General features: G+C 37.7%; 1 protein-coding gene across 4 annotated transcripts in view; it reads right to left on the reverse strand.

Annotated features, from left to right (window-relative positions):
• The window catches only part of MACROH2A1 (macroH2A.1 histone), an 82,720-nt gene that overhangs the window by 23,523 nt on the left and 40,469 nt on the right, over window positions 1-18,728 (reverse strand). For 2 of the 4 annotated variants that reach the window (XM_065918586.1, XM_065918584.1), the window contains exon 5: window positions 2,174-2,284. In XM_065918586.1, coding sequence (XP_065774658.1) covers window positions 2,174-2,284 — 111 coding nt within the window. The remainder of the gene's footprint in view (window positions 1-2,173; window positions 2,285-18,728) is intronic. The other 2 variants (XM_065918587.1, XM_065918585.1) reach the window with 1 other exon arrangement.

Raw genomic sequence — 18,728 nt, forward strand, 5'->3', positions numbered from 1 at the left:
ACTATGAACACCTACTGCCTTCCTCACGCTGCAGGGCCACGGGGATCCAAGGACACTATCTTCTAAGAGGGTGCCCCGGCCGACTTGAGATGTGGATTTATTCTGTGATAGCAATTTTGGGGAGACACAGTTTACTCTGCTAAATGGTGCCTGCAGGACTGGGTCTGGGGTAGCTCATCCTGGATGTGTGTATCTAGGGTTGTAAAGCTGCACGGAAAGAAGGTGGGTGTTTCTTCCGGCTCTGCACTCAGCCCCTTCTCTCACAGCTTAACATGTAACACTGGCTCCGCTCAGTCCCTCCTCTCAGGCTCTCCCTCCAAAAGTCAAGATACTGAACAGCCACGTTAGTGTCACTGTTGAGCCCACTGCTTCCATTTTCCTGTATTTCCTATATAGTATTAGATAACACACCTGTAAATTACTCTACAGTATCAGTGCCTCTCTGCGGCATTTTGGACTTCCCCTTCCAACCTAAGTCAGGTGTAGTCAGTGTTCACTAAATTTGTACTTTCTGGTACTTTCCTGCCTGTGGTGTGGACCCTGAGGTCAGAGGCCAGACCCATACCCATCATAGAGCAGGTGGCGCTGCCTGGTTGCAGCAGTGCTAGCCATGAATCTGCGGCCTTTGCTGGCTCCCTCCCAGGCCTCATATGCAGCACATGAGGCCCTGACCCCATAGCCAAGAAGAGTGTCTCTGTGTGTACACGGGCACCGTGTGGCCAAGTGCTGCCACTGTAGGGATCTTGCAAGGGGGTGTGAGGAGTTCCGATCTGAGGCTGGTTTTGGAGTAAACAGCAGGAGAGAGCAAGAACACAGGGAAGGGAGAGGCGCCCAAGGGTGGGGCAGGGGAAGGAGTGAGGGAGAGGGTGGCCCCTGGGCTGAACTGTTCTACCTGTTTAACAGGCTTCCAAGTGCCAGCTAATAGTCAGCATTCGGGATCTAAAGCACACTGGAGCTAGTCCTTAAATCGCAGAGCTTTTTCACACTTTAGTTCAAATGAAAGCAACTTGGGTGACAGGTCACATTAACTTTCAATACAGTACCCAAAGGACAGGTTAAAGGGTGAAAGTAAACCCAGGTGGTTGCCTTCACTGCTGTGCTGAAATTTTATCAATAAAAAATATTTTACACAAAAACTTTCAAAGCCCCAGACCTTAAGATGACAACTAGTGCTGCTTATATTTTCCCTTTGAAAAATGCATACAAAATACAGACAATGGTTATAAAATGTACACTGTAATGGTTATTTGCTGGAACACAAGAGTCCACCACAGGAATTGCATCATGAGAGCCTGAGTGCAATTAGTGACAGGAAGCGGGAGGGGGAGGAGAAGGTTTGCAATGAAGTGAGCAGGAGGACTGTGTCACTGAGATGCAAAAGAAAACTGATGGTGAGCTTTTAAAAATGATGCAGCTTCAGGACCAAGTTGTTCACCACATTCGAACTAAATGCAATTTACGTGGAAGTTCAAATCCATGCCTTTAATACTTTTTAATGTAGGATTAAAAAAAAAAATCAGCCAAGTAATTCCCACTGTCTCTCCACCCCCTTTTTTGGTGTTAACAGAGAAATATTAACCCTCCTTCTGAGGTCTTAAAAGCCTTTGCATCATTTTTATTTTCAACAAAAGTGAATCATCTGTTACAAAACCATATAGTGTCCTGGCAAATCTGCACCACTGGGGCAGCTGAAAACATACTGCCCACGGTTAAAACAAACAAACACCTGGCTTGAGGACTCCTCAGGTGGCACGGTGTGTCTAGCAACAATCCCGGCCCCTGGATCAAGGCTCCGCCTCCAGTGTCCACCAGAATGCCTGGGCTGCCAGCTAGATCTTTCTCTTTCCAGGGCCTGGTTTTAACTTTCTGGCCAGGATTATAGGATGACCAGGTCCTCCCATGTATGCAGCTCCTTCCACAGACCGAGCCCAGGGTGTCTCCAACCCCACAGGAGCTACTGTCCCTCTTCTTCACCACCATATCTCCTCTCCCCACCTGCCAATCTCCCCTCAGCAACTGGCCCAGCCCTCCCCGACTTCTTTCCTAAACCGCCCACCCCTACTCTCTCCGCCAGCCCACAAGGCCAGGAGTGGTTCCCAGGCAGCCTTTCTGCTGGTGGAGGCACCCATCCATCCCAGGGCCCGCGAGCAGACTGGGGCGAGCGTTGGCCTACCTTCTGGCCGAGGAAGAGGCTCTTGGTGGAGAGCACAGTGAAGCCGTCGGCGGGCGTGCCCTCAGTCGTGCTGTCGGCGCTGGCGGCCTTGCTGACTTCTCCCTGCTTCTTCTTACACAAATACAAGAGTCAGTATGAGGCCCGCACAGGTGGAGACCACGTGAATCTGGGCTTTTCTGACAGGCGAAAAGAAAGCCTTGCCCATAATACTCAAGAGAAAACAGGAAACTAAACCACTACCAGTTCTCAGCATTTGGGGGCTGCAGGCTTATTTTCAAGTCCAAGAATTCCATACAGAGTGCTAAATTGTATTTTCATCACTTTAGAATCTTAAAAAAAAAAAAAACTACTTAAAGGCAAAACTTCACAGTGATAATTTACAACAGAAACACTTGTATAACTGTAGACCAAGTAAATGTCTCTTAATTCAGGGTCTTCACTTTCTAGAGGCCTGTACAGTATTCACATCTGAGAGGAAAAAACAAACTGCTCTGGGTACTTAGTTCTCAAAAAGCCAAAAAAGCAGACCAAGGACCATCACCCTCCAAGCCTCCCCAGCTCAGGAGGCAAGATTCTCCCACTTTCTTTCACTAAGACCCACCTCGGAGAAGCCTCTATATGGGGGCTGTTGGTGAGCCGATCTGCCCCCTTGAAATGCCCCAACACCAGCAGTGGGCATGAATCTTGGCAGGCTCCTGGGCCTCTTTCTGGCATCATTCACATTGAAGGATGTACACCCTGGGGTTTCCAAGAGCCATGCAAGGGTACGTTGTGTAGAGAGGTTTAATTACTCTCCAGATCCTCAGCTTCCTAAAGTATTTACTTCTTCCTGAAATGGATCAGCCCTAAGAGTGATCTACGCCAGCAATCAAGGCTTCATGCTGGACCTTGCTGGACAACCATTTCTCAGTTCCCAAGAGTGGACGCTGCATGGCGCACCACCCTTCCAGAAGGGATACATGCCTTTCTCAGTCTTTCATTTCTGTTAAGGATGTATTAGAAATGGATTTTTTGGCTCCTCTGGGGATTTATTTTACATTCAGATATATTGTCGAGTAAGGAAGGTGAGCACAATGACAATTTTTGTTTAGATACTTCACTTTTTTTCTTCCCCCAATTATTATCAAAAAGGACATCACTCCTGAAGGATGGTCTAATGGGAGCAAATCAAGAAAGTAGGGGGTGAGAAATATAAGTGGCTATGCCTTCCTGAAGGAAGGATCTGGACAGTAAATTCAGGGCAAGACCCATGCCCTATCCATTTGCCTTTTAATACTCAAATTCATTAACATATTAACATTTTTACTGACATTGAAAAGGTCTAGTTTTACTAAGTCTTTTAAAAATAAGGACTGGTTTGGCATTTAGGTTACATGGCTAATCTGGAACATTTTCTATAAATAAAATGAGCTAAATTTGATGCTTCGAGTGTTTATATAAATGATAAGACAGAAAGCATTTTATTAAGAAGTATGGTATTAGCAAAGATCTATTAAAATTATCGCTATTTTGTTTCTCCTAACAATTTGAGTGTATCAAATGTGACAAGTAAAAGAGAAACAGGTATAATCAACAATTACATGGTAAGTCTTAGTAAAGCCTTTTTTGATATACTTTCCAGGAAACAAGAAAGGCAAAGGCTGAATGACAAATCCTTTCACAAGTCAGATGTTTCTAATTCTGTGCTTTCAACAAAACTGAAGAAATACCAAACTGAGTTAGCAGCTGATTCATCATTAAAGAAAGGATTGATGGAGTTTAGTTAATAGTGGTGTACCAGTGCAGGTTTCTTAGTTGTGATGAATGTACCAGGGTTATGGAAGATGTTAACAACAGTGAAACTAGGTGAGGGATATTCAAAAATTCTCTATACACGCTTTGTAACTTCTATAAATCTAAAACAATTCTAAAATAAAACATTTATTAAAATAAATTGATGACAGATTACTATGTGATTGTTGGCATGCAACTCAGAAAGAGTTCAGAGGATTGAGTGATGTTGCTATAACAAAATCCTTTCCATCCCCATTTAATTATTTTTGTGAGCAAGACTTTCCAGGCACTTGTACCTATAAGTATAAAAATATAGGATGATGATTCATTTTTACAATAAGCAACATTCATCTCAGGGTACTTGAGTTAATTGAAAAAACTATCTCCTTGAATCCTATGACATGATACAGCTCCAAAAAACTTTTACTTTCTCAACAGTTAAAATGTGTCAAGTATTTATCAGCTTGGTCAATTGTGTATTATAAATAAAGATGATAACTATCCAATCCTGTGTAAACCATAACGTTTAGTGCTTTTACGATCACAGGAAATTTTTTCAAAGTGAATTTAAATTTATGTTCATTATTTTTGTTGTGCAAATCACTAACACAGTACAAGCAAAGAAAAATGTATCATGTTAGGATAAAATTTTCTGGGGAAAGGGAAGGGAAACAAGGGCTCAAAGGAGAAAAATGATGTAGATTTTCCAACTGTTAAAAAAGAGCCTGCTTGTATATTTTATGGTATATCAAACCATCGCAGTAATTAGATTTAGTTGGATACATTTAAATGAGTGATGAAAGAACTTTCTTTTTAAATTTCAATATTTATTATATATCAAAATTATGCCCTTTATAGATAAATTTATTAGTATGAGAAGTTTAGTTGTCAAATTTTAGATGTATGAGATATGCAGATTTTCAAAACTGCTTTAGGAAGTATGCAAGCAAAAAACTGCTAAAGCCAGTGCTCTGCCCAGTGACCTCCATTCATACAGGAGAGATTCAGTCAATGCTTGGGAATGGAGTGCAGTTGATAAGCAGACAAAGATTTACTGCTTCTGTCCAAGGATACATGAATTTTAAGAGGTCAGAAAGCCCTAAATGATAGAATTTCAGGCATCTGGGATTTGGGGCTGGTTTTACTGGGAGGAGGGGCCTGAAGGGCTCCCTGTGCCCCTCATACAAGCCAGCAGCTGCCTATGCAGCCAGGTTACAAAGGTTAGTCTGTGATAATTAAAACTGGTAATTTTCAGCAAGCATTCATTTGCATACAGTTATTTGCACTAAAGCTGTTGCACCATACTGTAAATTGGTCCAGCCACTATGGAAAAAAAAAAAAATATATATATATATAAAGATTCTTCAAGAAATAAAAAATAGAACTACCATGTGCTATAGCAATTCTACTTCTGGGAATGTATTCAAAGGAAATGAAAACATTCTATGAGGAGTTATCTGCACTCCATGTTCACTGGAGCATTATTTACAATAGCCAAGACATGGGAACAACATAAGTGCCCATCAACAAATAAATGAATAAGGAAAATGTGATACACATACATGCACAAACACATACATACAATGGAATATTATTTAGTCATAAAAAAGAAAATCCTGCCGGGAACCTGAAAGAGTTCCAAATAAGATGAAGCAAAGAAATCCATGCCAAGACACATTATAGTTAAAGATAAGGAGAGAATCTTTAAAACAGCAAGAAAAAACAACATGTTACCCAAAAAATCCCATAAAATTACCAGCAGATTTTTCAGCAAAAACTTTGCAGGCCAGAAGGAAATGCCTTGATTTTTCTAAGTGCTAAAAGTTTAAAAAAAAAAAAAAAAAAAAAAAAACTTCCCACCAAGAATACTCTACCCAGCAAAGTTCTACTTGAGAAGTGAAGAATACAGATAACAGTTCTCCAGACAAGCAAAAGCTAAAGAACTTCATCACCACTGAAGTCCCCTTACAAGAAATAATAAAGATTTCTTGAAGCTCAATGGAAAGGGCACTAATTTACCAACAGGAAAATCTACGAAAGTATGTGTCACTGGTAAAGATTTACAAATACATAGCAAAGGAGGTAGATTAATAACTTATAAAGCTAGGATAAAAGTTAAAAGATAAAAGTACTAAAAATAACTAACTACAGTAATCAGTTAAGGACATACACAAGAAGAGGCTTCCCAGATGGTGCTAGTGGTAAAGAACCTGCCTGCCAATACAGGAGACACAAGAGACGTAGGTTCGATCCCTGGGTTGGGAAGATCCCCTGGAAGAGGGCATGGCAGCCCACTCCAGTATTCTTGACTGAAGAATCCCACGGAGAGAGAAGTCCACAGGGTCGCAAAGAGTCAGACACGACTGGAGCCACTTAGCACGCATGCAAGCACACATGAGCGAAGAAATGTAAAATGGAGGGAAGAGTAAAAATGTAGAGCTTCTGAATGGGATCAAACTTGTTATCAATTTTAAATAGACTGTTATGTTGTTATACATAAGCCTCAAGGTAAAGAATAAGCCTATAGTAGATATGCAAAAAGAAAGAAATGTTAGCATACTACTAAAGAAAATCATCCAATCACAAAGGAAGAAAGCATGAAAATAAAGGAACAGAGGGACTACAAAACAGACAAAAACAATTAAAATGGGAATAAGTACATACTTATCAATAGTTACTTTAAATGTAAATGTACTCAATTCTACAATCAAAAGACAAGGAGTAGCTGAGTGGATGAATATATAACACCCATCGATGTGCTGCCTACAAGAGACCCATTTCAGATGTAGGAATAATACAGACTGAAAGTAAAGGGGTGGAAAAACATTTTCCATCCAAATAAAAACCAATAGAAAGCTGAGGTAGCTATACTTCTATCGGACAAAATAGACTTTAAAACAACAACAGACAATGAATGACATTGCATAATGATAAACAGGTCAACCCAACAAGAGGATATAATATTTGTAAATACTTATGCACCCAACATAGGAGCAAATAAGTTTATAAAACAAATATTAACAGACCTAAAGGAAGATACAGACAGCAACAGAATTATAATAGGAGATTTTATACCCCACTTTCATCAATGGACAGATCTTTCTTACAGAAAATCAAAAGAAACAATCCCATTCACCACTGCAATGAAAAGAATAAAAAACTTAGGAATAAATTTACTCAAAGAAACAAAAATATTGAGAACTATAAAACACTGATGAAAGAAATCAAAGGTGACACAAATAGATGGAGAAATATACCATGTTTGTGGGTTGGAAGAATCAATATAGTGAAAATGAGTATAATACCCAAAGCAACCTATAGATTCAACACAATCCCTATCAAGCTACCAATGGTTATTTTTCACAGAACTAAAACAAATAATTTCAAAATTTGTATGGAAACACAAAAAACCTCAAATAGCCAGGCAATCTTGAGAAAGAAGAATGGAACTGGAGGAATCAACCTGCCTGACTTCAGGCTCTACTACAAAGCTACAGTCATCAAGACAGTATGGTACTGGCACAAAGACAGACAATGGAGCAAAATAGAAAGCCCAGAGATAAATCCACATACCTATGGACACCTTATCTTTGACAAAGGAGGCAAAAATAAACAATGAAGAAAAGACAATCTCTTTATCAAGTGGTGCTGGCAAAACTGGTCAACAATCTATAAAAGAATGAAACTAGAACACTTTCTAACACCATACACAAAAATAAACTCAAAATGGATTAAAGATCTAAATGTAAGATTTGAAACTATAAGACTCTTAGAGGAAAACATAGGCAGAACACTCTCTGACATAAATCACAGCAAGATCATCTATGATCCACCTCCCAGAGTAATGGAAATAAAAACAAAAATAAAGAAATGGGACCTAATTAAACTTAAAAGCTTTTGTACAACAAAGAAAACTATAAGCAAGGTGAAAAGGCAGCCTTCAGAATGGGAGAAAATAATAGCAAATGAAGCAACTGACAAAGAATTAATCTCCAAAATATACAAGCAATTCATGCAGTTCAATACCAGAAAAATAAGCAACCCAATCAAAAAACGGGCCAAAGAACTAAACAGACATTTCTCCAAAGAAGACATACAGATGGCTAACAAACACATGAAAAGATGCTCAACATCACTCACTATCAGAGAAATGCTACTCAAAACCACAATAAGGTACCATCTCATGCCAGTCAGAATGGCTGCCATCAAAAAGTCTACAAACAATAAATGCTGGAGAGGGTGTGGAGAAAATGGAACCATCTTACACTGTTGGTGGGATTGCAAACTAGTATGGCCACTATGGAGAACAGTGTGGCGATTTCTTACAAAACTGTAAACAGAACTGCCATATGACCCAGCAATCCCACTGCTGGGCATACACACTGAGGAAACCAGAATTGAAAGAGACACATGTACTCCAATATTCATTGCAGCACTGTTTACAATATCTAGGACATGGAAGCAACCTAGATATCCATCAGCAGATGAATGGATAAGGAAGCAGTGGTACATACACACAGTGGAATATTACTCAGCTATAAAAAAAAGAACAGATTTTAGTCAGTTATAATGAGGTGGATGAAACTGGAGCTTATATACAGTGTGAAGTAAGTCAGAAAGAGAAACGCCAATACAGTACATTAACACATATATATGGAATTTAGAAAGATGATAACGACGACCTTATATTCAAGATAGCAAAACAGACACAGATGTGAAGGACAGACTTTCAGACTATGTGGGAAAAGGCGAGGGTGGGATAATAAGAGAGAATAGCACTAAAACATGTACATTACCATATGTAAAGATGACCAGTGCAAATTCGATGCATGAAGTAGGGCACCCAAAGCTGGTGCTCTGGGACAACCCAGAGGGATGAGGTAGAAAGGGAGTGGGAAGAGGATTTAGGATGGTGGGGCACATTTACACCCATGGCTGATTCATGTTGATATATGGCAAAAACCACCACAATATTGTAAAGTAATTAGCCTCCAGTTAAAATAAATAAGTTTTTTTAAAAGGCAGGAAGAAAATGACTGCAATGACAATGAATGACACTGCATAATGATAAACAGGTCAATCCAACAGGAAGATATAATGTAAATATTTATGCACCAAACATAGGAGCAAATTAAGTATATAAAACAAATATTAACAGACCTAAAGGAAGAAATAGACAGCAACACAATTACAATAGACTTTATACCCCACTTTCATCAATGGACAGATCTTCCTTACAGAAAGTCAGTAAGAAAACACTGGCCTTAAAAAACATATTAAACTAGGTGGATTTAAAAGATACATATAGAATATTCCACCCGAAGCAACAAAATACACAGTCCCTCTCAAGTACACATACAACATTCTCCAGGATAGACTACATGAATGGCCACAAATAAATGTGTTAATAAATGTAAGAAATCATAAAATATCTTTTTTGACCACAATGGTATAAAATCAGAAATCAATTATAGGAAGGAAACTGAAAAAAATCACAAATATGTGAAGGTTAAGCAACATGTTCCTGAACAACCAATAGAAGGAAACCAAGAGAAATTAAAAAAAAAAAAACAACCAAAACCTAGAAATGGATAAATTCCTAGAAACATACAACCTACCAAGAGTGTGTTGTGAAGAAACAGATAGTCTGAACAGACCAATTACTACTAAAGAAGTCAAATCAGTAATTAAAAACCTCCCAATAAAAAAATCCAGGATCAGACAGCTTCACTGGTGAATTCTACCAAAGATTTAAAGAAGGATTAATACATATCTTTCTCAAACTCTTACAAAATATAGAAGAGTCGGAAACACTCCCAAACTTATTTTACGAGGCCAGCATTATCCTACCAAAACAAGACAAGGACACCAAAATAAAATTAAAGGTCAATACCCCTAATGTACACAGATCAGAAATGCTCACCAAAATATTAGCAAATTGAATTCAACAATATATTAAAAAGATAATACATCATGATCAAGTGGAACTTATTTCAGGGATGGAAAGATGGTCCAACATCTGCAAATCCATCAATGTGATACACAAAATTCAACAATACATTAAAAAAATAATGCACCATGATCAAGTGGAGCTTACTTCAGGGACGGAAAGATGGCCCAACATCTGCAAATCCATCAATGTGATACACAAAATTCAACAATACATTAAAAAGATAATGCATCATGATCAAGTGGAGCTTACTTCAGGGATGGAAAGATGGTCCAACATCTGCAAATCCATCAGTGTGATACACCATATCAACAAATAAAGGATAAAACTCATGACCATAACAATAGATACAGAAAAAGCAATTGAAAAATTTCAATATCTATTTGTGATGAAAATTCCTCAGCAAAGTAAGTATAGAAGAAGCATACCACAACATAATAAAGGCCATATATGCCGAGCCCATAGCTATTATCAGATTCAATGGTGAAAAGCTGACAGCTTTTCCTCTAAGATTAGGAACAAGGCAAGGATGCACACTCTTGACACTTTTACTCAATGTAGTATTGGAAGTTCTAGCCACAGCAATCTGGCAAGAAAAAGAAAAGGAATCCAACTCAGAAAGAAAGAAGTAAAACTGTCACTATTTGAACATGACATGATATTATATACAAAAAAACTCTAAAGTCTCCGCCAAAAAGAAGTTAGAATAAATGAATTCAGTAAAGTTGCAGGACAAAAAAGTAAATACACAGTTTTCTGTGGTGTTTCAAAACATACACTGATAATGAGTTATCATAAACAGAAATTAAGAAAACAATTTATGACCACATTAAAAGGAATAAAATACCAAGGATTATACTTAAACAAGGAGGTGAAAGTTCTGCACAGTGAAAACCATAAGACATGGATGAAAGAAATTAAACACACAAATAAATGGAAAGATATTCTATGCTCAAGGATTAGAAAAATGCCATTAAAATGTTCATACTACCCAAAGTAATTGACAGATCCATTACAATCCCTATCAAAATTCCAATGATGAGAGATCTCTGCAATATGGCAGAATAGAAGGGCCTGAGCTCACCTACTCTCATGAAAACATCAGAATAAAAACCAACTGTTGAGCAACCAGTGGCAATAAGGTATTTTCAAAGAAAAGAAGAAGCCACAACAAGATGGTAGGAGAGGTGCTTTTGTGATATCATCAAATCCCAACCTTTAGCCAGACTCATCAAGAAAAAAAGGGGAGAAGACTCAAATCAATAAAATTAGAAATGAAAAAGAAGTTACAACAAACACTACGGAAATATAAAAACTCGTAAGAGACTATTGCAAGCAACTATGTGCCAGTGAAAATAAACAATCTAGAAGAAATGGACAATTCTTAGAAAGGTACAATCTCCCAAGACTGAACCAGGAAGAAATAGTAAATATGAACAGACCAATCACAAGCACTAAAATTGAAACCATAATTAAAAATCTCCCAACAAATCAAAGCCCATGACCGGACTACTTCACAGGTGAATCAAATATTTCGAGAAGAGGTAATACCTATCCTTCAGAAACTATTCCAAAAAGTCACAGAGGAAGAAAACTTCCCAACTCATTTTATAAGGCCACCATCACCCTGATCCTAAAACCATACAAAGATACCACAAAAAAAGAAAATTACAGGCCAATATCACTGATGAACATAGATGTAAAAATCCTCAACAAAATACCAGCAATCTGTATCCAACAATACATTACAAAGATCATACACTATGATCAAGTGGGATTCAATCCAAGGATGCAAGGATTTTTCAACATCCACAAATCAATCAATGGGATACACCATATCAACAAATTGGAACAAACCCATATGATCATTTCAAAGACACAGAAAAAAAATTTTGACAAAAATCATCACCTGTTTATTATAAAAAAAAACTCTCCAGAAAAGTGGGCATGGAGCGTACATACCTCAACATAACAAAGGCCAGCTACCTGGAGAATCCCCACGGACAGAGGAGCCTGGCAGGCTATCGTCCGTGGGGCTGTAGAGAGTCAGGACACAACTAAGCAAGCAAGCACAGCACACATGACAAACGACAAACCCACAGCAAGCGTCACAGTCAGTGCTGCAAGCTGGAAGCATGTCCTCTAACACCAGCAACAAGACAAGGATCTTCACTGCCGCCACTGTTTCCAACACAGTTTTGGAAGTCCACGCTACAGCGATCAGAGAAGAAAGAGAAGTAAAGGGAGTCCAAATTGGGAAAGAAGTTAAACTGTCACTGTTTGCAGATGACACAATACTATACAAAGAAGACCCTAGAGATGCTACCAGAACATGACTAGAACTCACCAATCAATGTGGTAAAGTTGGAAGTTACAAAATTAATACACAGAAATCTGTTGCATTCCTATACACTAACAATGAAAGATCATAAAGAGAAATTCAAGAAGCAATTCCATTTAACATTGCATCAAAAAGAACAAAATACCTAGGAATAAACATACCTAAGGAGACAAAAGACCTTTATTTCAAAAACTAAGATGCTGATGAAAGAACCTGGAGAAAACATAAACAGATGCAAAGATATACCATGTCTGTGCACTGGAAGAATGCATACTATCAAAATGATTATACTATCCAAGGCAATCTACAGATTCAATGCAATCCCTATCAAATTACCAATGGCATTTTCCACAGAACTAGAACCAAAAAACCCTCAAAATTTGTATGGGGATACAAAAGACCCTGAATAGCCAGAACAATCTTGAAAAAGAAAAATGGGGCCATAGGAATCAGGCTCCCTAACTTCAGATTATACTACAAACTCACAGCCATCAAAACAGTATGGAACTGACACAAAAATAGAAATATAGATCAATGGAACAGGACAGAAAACTCAGAAATAAGCCCATGCACCTGTGGTCAATTAACCTATGACAATGGAGGCAAGACTACACAATGCTGGAAAGAAAGTCTCCTCAACAAACGGTGCTAGGAAAACTGGAGAGCCACATGCAAAGAAATTAGATCATTCCTTAACTCCATACAGAAAAATAAGCTCAAAATGAATTAAAGACCTAAATGTCCAACCAGACAGTATAAAATACCTAGAGGAACACATAGGCAAAACACCCTCTGACATAAATCACAGCAACATCTTTCTTGATCCATCTCCCAGAATAATGGAAATAAAAACAAAAATAAACAAACAGGACCTACTAAACTCAAAATCTTTTGCATAGCAAAGAAAATAAACAGACAACCCATAGATTAGGGAAAAATATTTGCAAAGGATGTGACTGATAAGGGATTAATCTCCAAAATTTACAAACACCTTATGAAGCTTAATGGCACCAAAAAATGGGCAGAAGACCTGAATAGACATTTCTTCAAAGAATACATACAAATGGCCAATAAGCACATGAAAAGAGGTTCAATACTGTGTTATTAGAGAAATGCAAATCAAAGCTACAAGGAGATATCACCTCACACCTGTCAGAATGGCTATCATCATAAAATCCACAAACAACAAATGTTGCATAGAGTGTGGAGAGGAGGGAACCCTTCTCTGCATTGTTGGTGGCAATGTAAATTGGTATAGCCGCTATGGAGAACAGTATGGAGGTTCCTTAAAAAACGAAAAATAGAGCTACCATATGACCATAATCCCACTCCAGGGCATATATCCAGAGAAAAACATGGCCTGAAAAGATAAATGCATCCCAATGTTCACTGCAGCATGGTTTACAATAGCCAAGACATGGAAGCAACCTAAATGTCCACTGACAGAGAAATGGATAAAGAAGATGTGGTACACACATACAGTGGAATATTACTCAGCTATTAAAAACAATTAAATAATGCCATCTGCAGCAATATGGATGGACCCAGAATGTCATATGGAGTGAAGTAAGTCAGACAGAGGAGAAATATCATATGACATCCCTTATTTGTGGAATCTAAAAAGAAATGATACAAATGAACTTACTTGCAAAACAGAAAAGAGACTCACAGACTTCGAAAATGAACTTATGGTTGCCAGGTGGAAACGACAGGGACTTTGGGAAGGTCATGTACATGCTGCTATATTTAAAATGGATAACCAACAAACACCTACTATATAGCACACGGAACTCTGCTCAATGTTATGTGTCAGCCTGAATGGGAAGGGAGTTTGGGGGAGAATGGATACATGTATATGTATGGCTGAGTCCCTTCACTGTTCACCTGAAACTGCCAGAATATTGTTAATCAGCTAAACCCCAATACAAAATGTTATTGCTGTTAAAATTTTTTTTTAATTTATTTTATTAGTTGGAGGCTAATTACTTCACAACATTTCAGTGGGTTTTGTCATACATTGACATGAATCAGCCATAGAGTTACACGTATTCCCCATCCCGATCCCCCCTCCTACCTCCCTCTCCACCCGACTCCTCTGGGTCCTCCCAGTGCACCAGGCCCGAGCACTTGTCTCATGCATCTCACCTGGGCTAGTGATCTGTTTCACCATAGATAATATACATGCTGTTCTTTCGAAACATCCCACCCTCACCTTCTCCCACAGAGTTCAAAAGTCTGTTCTGTACTTCTGTGTCTCTTTTTCTGTTTTGCATATAGGGTTATCATTACCATCTTTCTAAATTCCATATATATGTGTTAGTATGCTGTAATGTTCTTTATCTTTCTGGCTTACTTCACTCTGTATAATGGGCTCCAGTTTCATCCATCTCATTAGAACTGATTCAAATGAATTCTTTTTAACGGATTGCTGTTAAAATTTTTTAATTAAAAAAAAATCACAACTAACTGCTGAGCAAACATTGACAAAAAATACTAGAACCTACCAAAGAAAAAAGATATTTTCAAAGAAAAGAAGAAGCCACAACAAGATGGTAGGAGAGGTGCTTTTGTGATATTATCAAATCCCAAACTTTAGCCAGACTCGTCAAGAAAAAAAGGGAGAAGACTCAAATCAATAAAATTAGAAATGAAAAAGAAGTTACAATAAACACTACGGAAATATAAAAAATCATAAGAGACTATTGCAAGCAACTATATGCCAGTGAAAATAAACAATCTAGAAGAAATGGACAATTCTTAGAAAGGTACAATCTCCCAAGACTGAACCAGGAAGAAATAGAAAATATGAATAGACCAATCACAAGTACTGAAATTGAAACTGTGATTTAAAAACTCCGGACACAAATCCAGGACCACATGGCTTCACAGGTGAATTTTATTAAAAATTTAGAGGAAAAGTAACACCCATCCTTCTCAAATTCTTCCAAAAAACTGCAGAGGAAGCAACACTCCCAAACTCACTTTACAAGGCTACCATCACCCCGATATCAAAACCAGACAAAGATACCACAGGAAAAGAAAATTACAGGCCAATATCACTGATGAATATAGATGTAAAAACCCTCAACAAAATACTAGCAAACCAACCCAACAATACATCAAAAGGATCATATGCCATGATTAGGTGGAATTTATCCCAGAGATGCAAGGATTTGTCAATATCTGCAAATCAATCACTGTGACATACTACGTTAACAAACTGAATAATAAAAACCATATGGTCTCAACAGGTGCTGAAAAAGCTTTTGACAAAATTCAACACCCATTTATGACTTAAAAAAACAAAAACAAAAAAAAAAACTCCAGAAAATGGGCATAGAGGAAACCTACTTCAACATAATATAGGCCATACACAACAAGTTCATAGCAAACATCATTTCAATTGTGAAAAACTGAAACCATTTCCTTTAAGACCAGGAACAAGGCAAAGGTGGACACCTTTTTTTTAAATTAAACCTTCAACACAGTTTTGGAAGCCCTAGCCACAGCAATCAGAGAAGAAAAAGAAATAAGAGGAATTCAAATTGAAAAAGAAGTAAAACTGTCATTGTTTGCCAATGACTTGACAGTATACATAGAAAATCCTAAAGATGCCACCAGGAAACTACTACAGCTAATCAATGAATTTGGTAAAGTTGCAGAATACAAAATCAATGCACAGAAATGTTATGTTCTTATACACTAACAATATAACATCATAAAGAGAAATTAAGGAAACAATCCCATTTATCACTGCAACAAAAAGAATAAAATACCTAGGAATAAACATACCAAAGGAGGTAAAAACTTGTACTCAGAAAACTATAAGACACTGATGAGAGAAATTAATGACCCAAATGGATAGTGAGATAGTCCATGTTCTTGGATTGGAAGAATCAATACTGCAAAAATGACTATACTACCCAAAGCAATCTACATGTTCAACACAATCCCTATCAAATTACCAATGGCATTTTTCACAGAATTAGAGCAAAAAATTTTATAATTTGTATGGAAACAGAAAAGATCTCAAATAGCCAAAGCAAGCTTAAGAAAGAAAAATGGAGCTGGAGGAAATCAGGCTCCTTCACTTCTGACGATAGTACAAAGCTAAGTCATCAAGACAGTGTGGTGCTGGCACAAAAACAGAAATATAGACCAATGGAACAGACTAGAAAGCTCAAAGATAAAGCCACACACTTAATCTATGACAAAGGAGGCAAGAATATACAATGGAGAAAAGACAGTCTCTTCAATAAGCAGTGCTGGGAAAACTGGACAGCTATATGTAAAAGAATGAAATGAGAACATTCTCTAACACCACACTGAATGTCAAAGAATTGATGCTTTCAAATTGTGGTGCTGGAGAAGAATCTTGAGAGTCCCTTGGACAGCAAGTAAAACAAACCAGTCAACCCTAAAGGAAATCAGCCCCAACTATTCACTGGAAAGACTGATGCTGAAGCTCCAGTACTTTGGCTACCTGATGCAAAGAGTCGACTCATTGGAAAAGACCCTCATGCTGGGAAAGACTGAGGGCATGAGAAGGGGACAATGGAAGACGAGACAGTTGGATTGCATCATCAACTCAACAGACATGAGTTTCAACAAACTCTGGGATATGATGAAGCAAAAGGAAGCCTGGTGTGCGGCAGGAAGTCCATGGGGTCACAAAGAGTCGGACATGACTGAGCGACTGAACAATAACAGAAACACCATACACAAAAATAAACTCCAAATGAATTAAAGACCTAAATATGAGACCTGGCACTATAAAACTATTAGAGGAAAACATTTGCAGAACACTCTTTCACATAAATCACAGCAGATATTTTTTTTACCCACCTCCTAATGAAAATAAAAACAAAACTAAACAAATGGGACCTAATTAAATATAAAAGCTTTTTGCACAAAGATAACCATAAATGAGACAAAAAGACAACTTCAAAATGGAAGAAAATATTTGGAAATAAGTAATTGACAAAAGATTAATCTCCAAAATATACAAACAGCTCAAGAAGCTCAATAACAAAAAAACAACCCAATCAAAAAATGGGCAGAAGACCTAAACAGACATTTCTCCAAAGAAGCCAACTATTGTCGTTTAGTCACTGAGTCATATCCAACTCTTTTGTGACCCCACGGACTGTAGTCTGCCAGGCTCCTCTGTCCATAGGATTTCCCAGGCAAGAATACTGAAGTAGGTTGCCATTTCCTTTTCCATGTGATCTTCCTGACCCAGAGACTGAACCCATGTTTCCTGCTTGGCAGGCAAACTCCTGCATTGTAGGCAAAGCTTTTTTTTTAACCACTGAGCCACTAGGAAGCCCATACAGATGGTCAAAAGGCACATGAAAAGATGCTCAACATAACCAATTATTACAGAAATGCAGATCAAAACTACAATGAGCTATCACTTCACATCAGTCAGAATGACCAAGCAGGGAACTCTGCTCAGTGCTCTGTGGTGACCTAGACAGATGGGGTGTGGGGGAGAGATGGAGGTCCAAGAGGAAAGGGATATATGTATACACAGCTTGTTCACTTTGTTGTACAGAAAAACGAACACAAAATTGTAGAGCAACTATACCCCAATTTAAAAAAATAAAAGAATAGGTATGTGTATAACAAAAATCACTTCACTGTACACCTGAAACTGATACAACAATGTAAATCAAATATGCTTCAATATAAAATTTAAAAGATAAAAACGTGCTATTAAATAATTTTAAAAGAATGTATATATACACATGTGTGTGTGTGTAACCAAATCACTGTGCTTTACAGCAGAAATTAACATTATAAATCAATACTTCAATTAAAAAAAAAGAAAACAGTAACATGTGAGAAAGATTTCAATGGCATTTTAAAAAGAAATAGAACAATCTTAAAATCTGTATGGAACTGTGAAAGACCCTCAAGTATCCAAAGCAGTCTTGAAAAAGAACAACAAATCTGGAGGCATCATGTCCTCTCATTTCAAACTACATAGGAAAGCCGTAGTAATGAAAACAGTATGGTACTGGCAAAAAATCAGACAATGGAACAGAATAACAAGCCCAGAAACAAACACAGGCATATACGGTCAACTAATTCACAACAAAGGAGCCAACAATATACAATGAAGAAAGGACAGTGTCTTCAATAAATACTATTGGGAAAATTCAACAAGCAATGGAAAAGAATAAAACTGCACCACTATCTTATACTATACACAAAATTAACTCACTATAGACTAAAAACTTGAACGTAAGAGTTGAAACCATAAAACTCCATGAGGAAAATAGACAGTAAGCACTTTGGTATTTGTATTGGCAATGATTTTGGAGTTGATGCCAGAAGAGGCAACAAAAGCAAAAATAAATAAGTAGGTCTATATTAAACTACAAAGTTTCTACACAGCAGAAGAAACAATCGACAAAATGAAAAGGCAATCTATGGACCTATATAAAAACTCCAACAACTCAAGAGCTAAAAACACAAGAGCACTT

This window comes from Muntiacus reevesi, chromosome 1 (assembly GCF_963930625.1).
Source record: "Muntiacus reevesi chromosome 1, mMunRee1.1, whole genome shotgun sequence".
NCBI classification, from domain to species: Eukaryota; Metazoa; Chordata; class Mammalia; order Artiodactyla; family Cervidae; genus Muntiacus; species Muntiacus reevesi.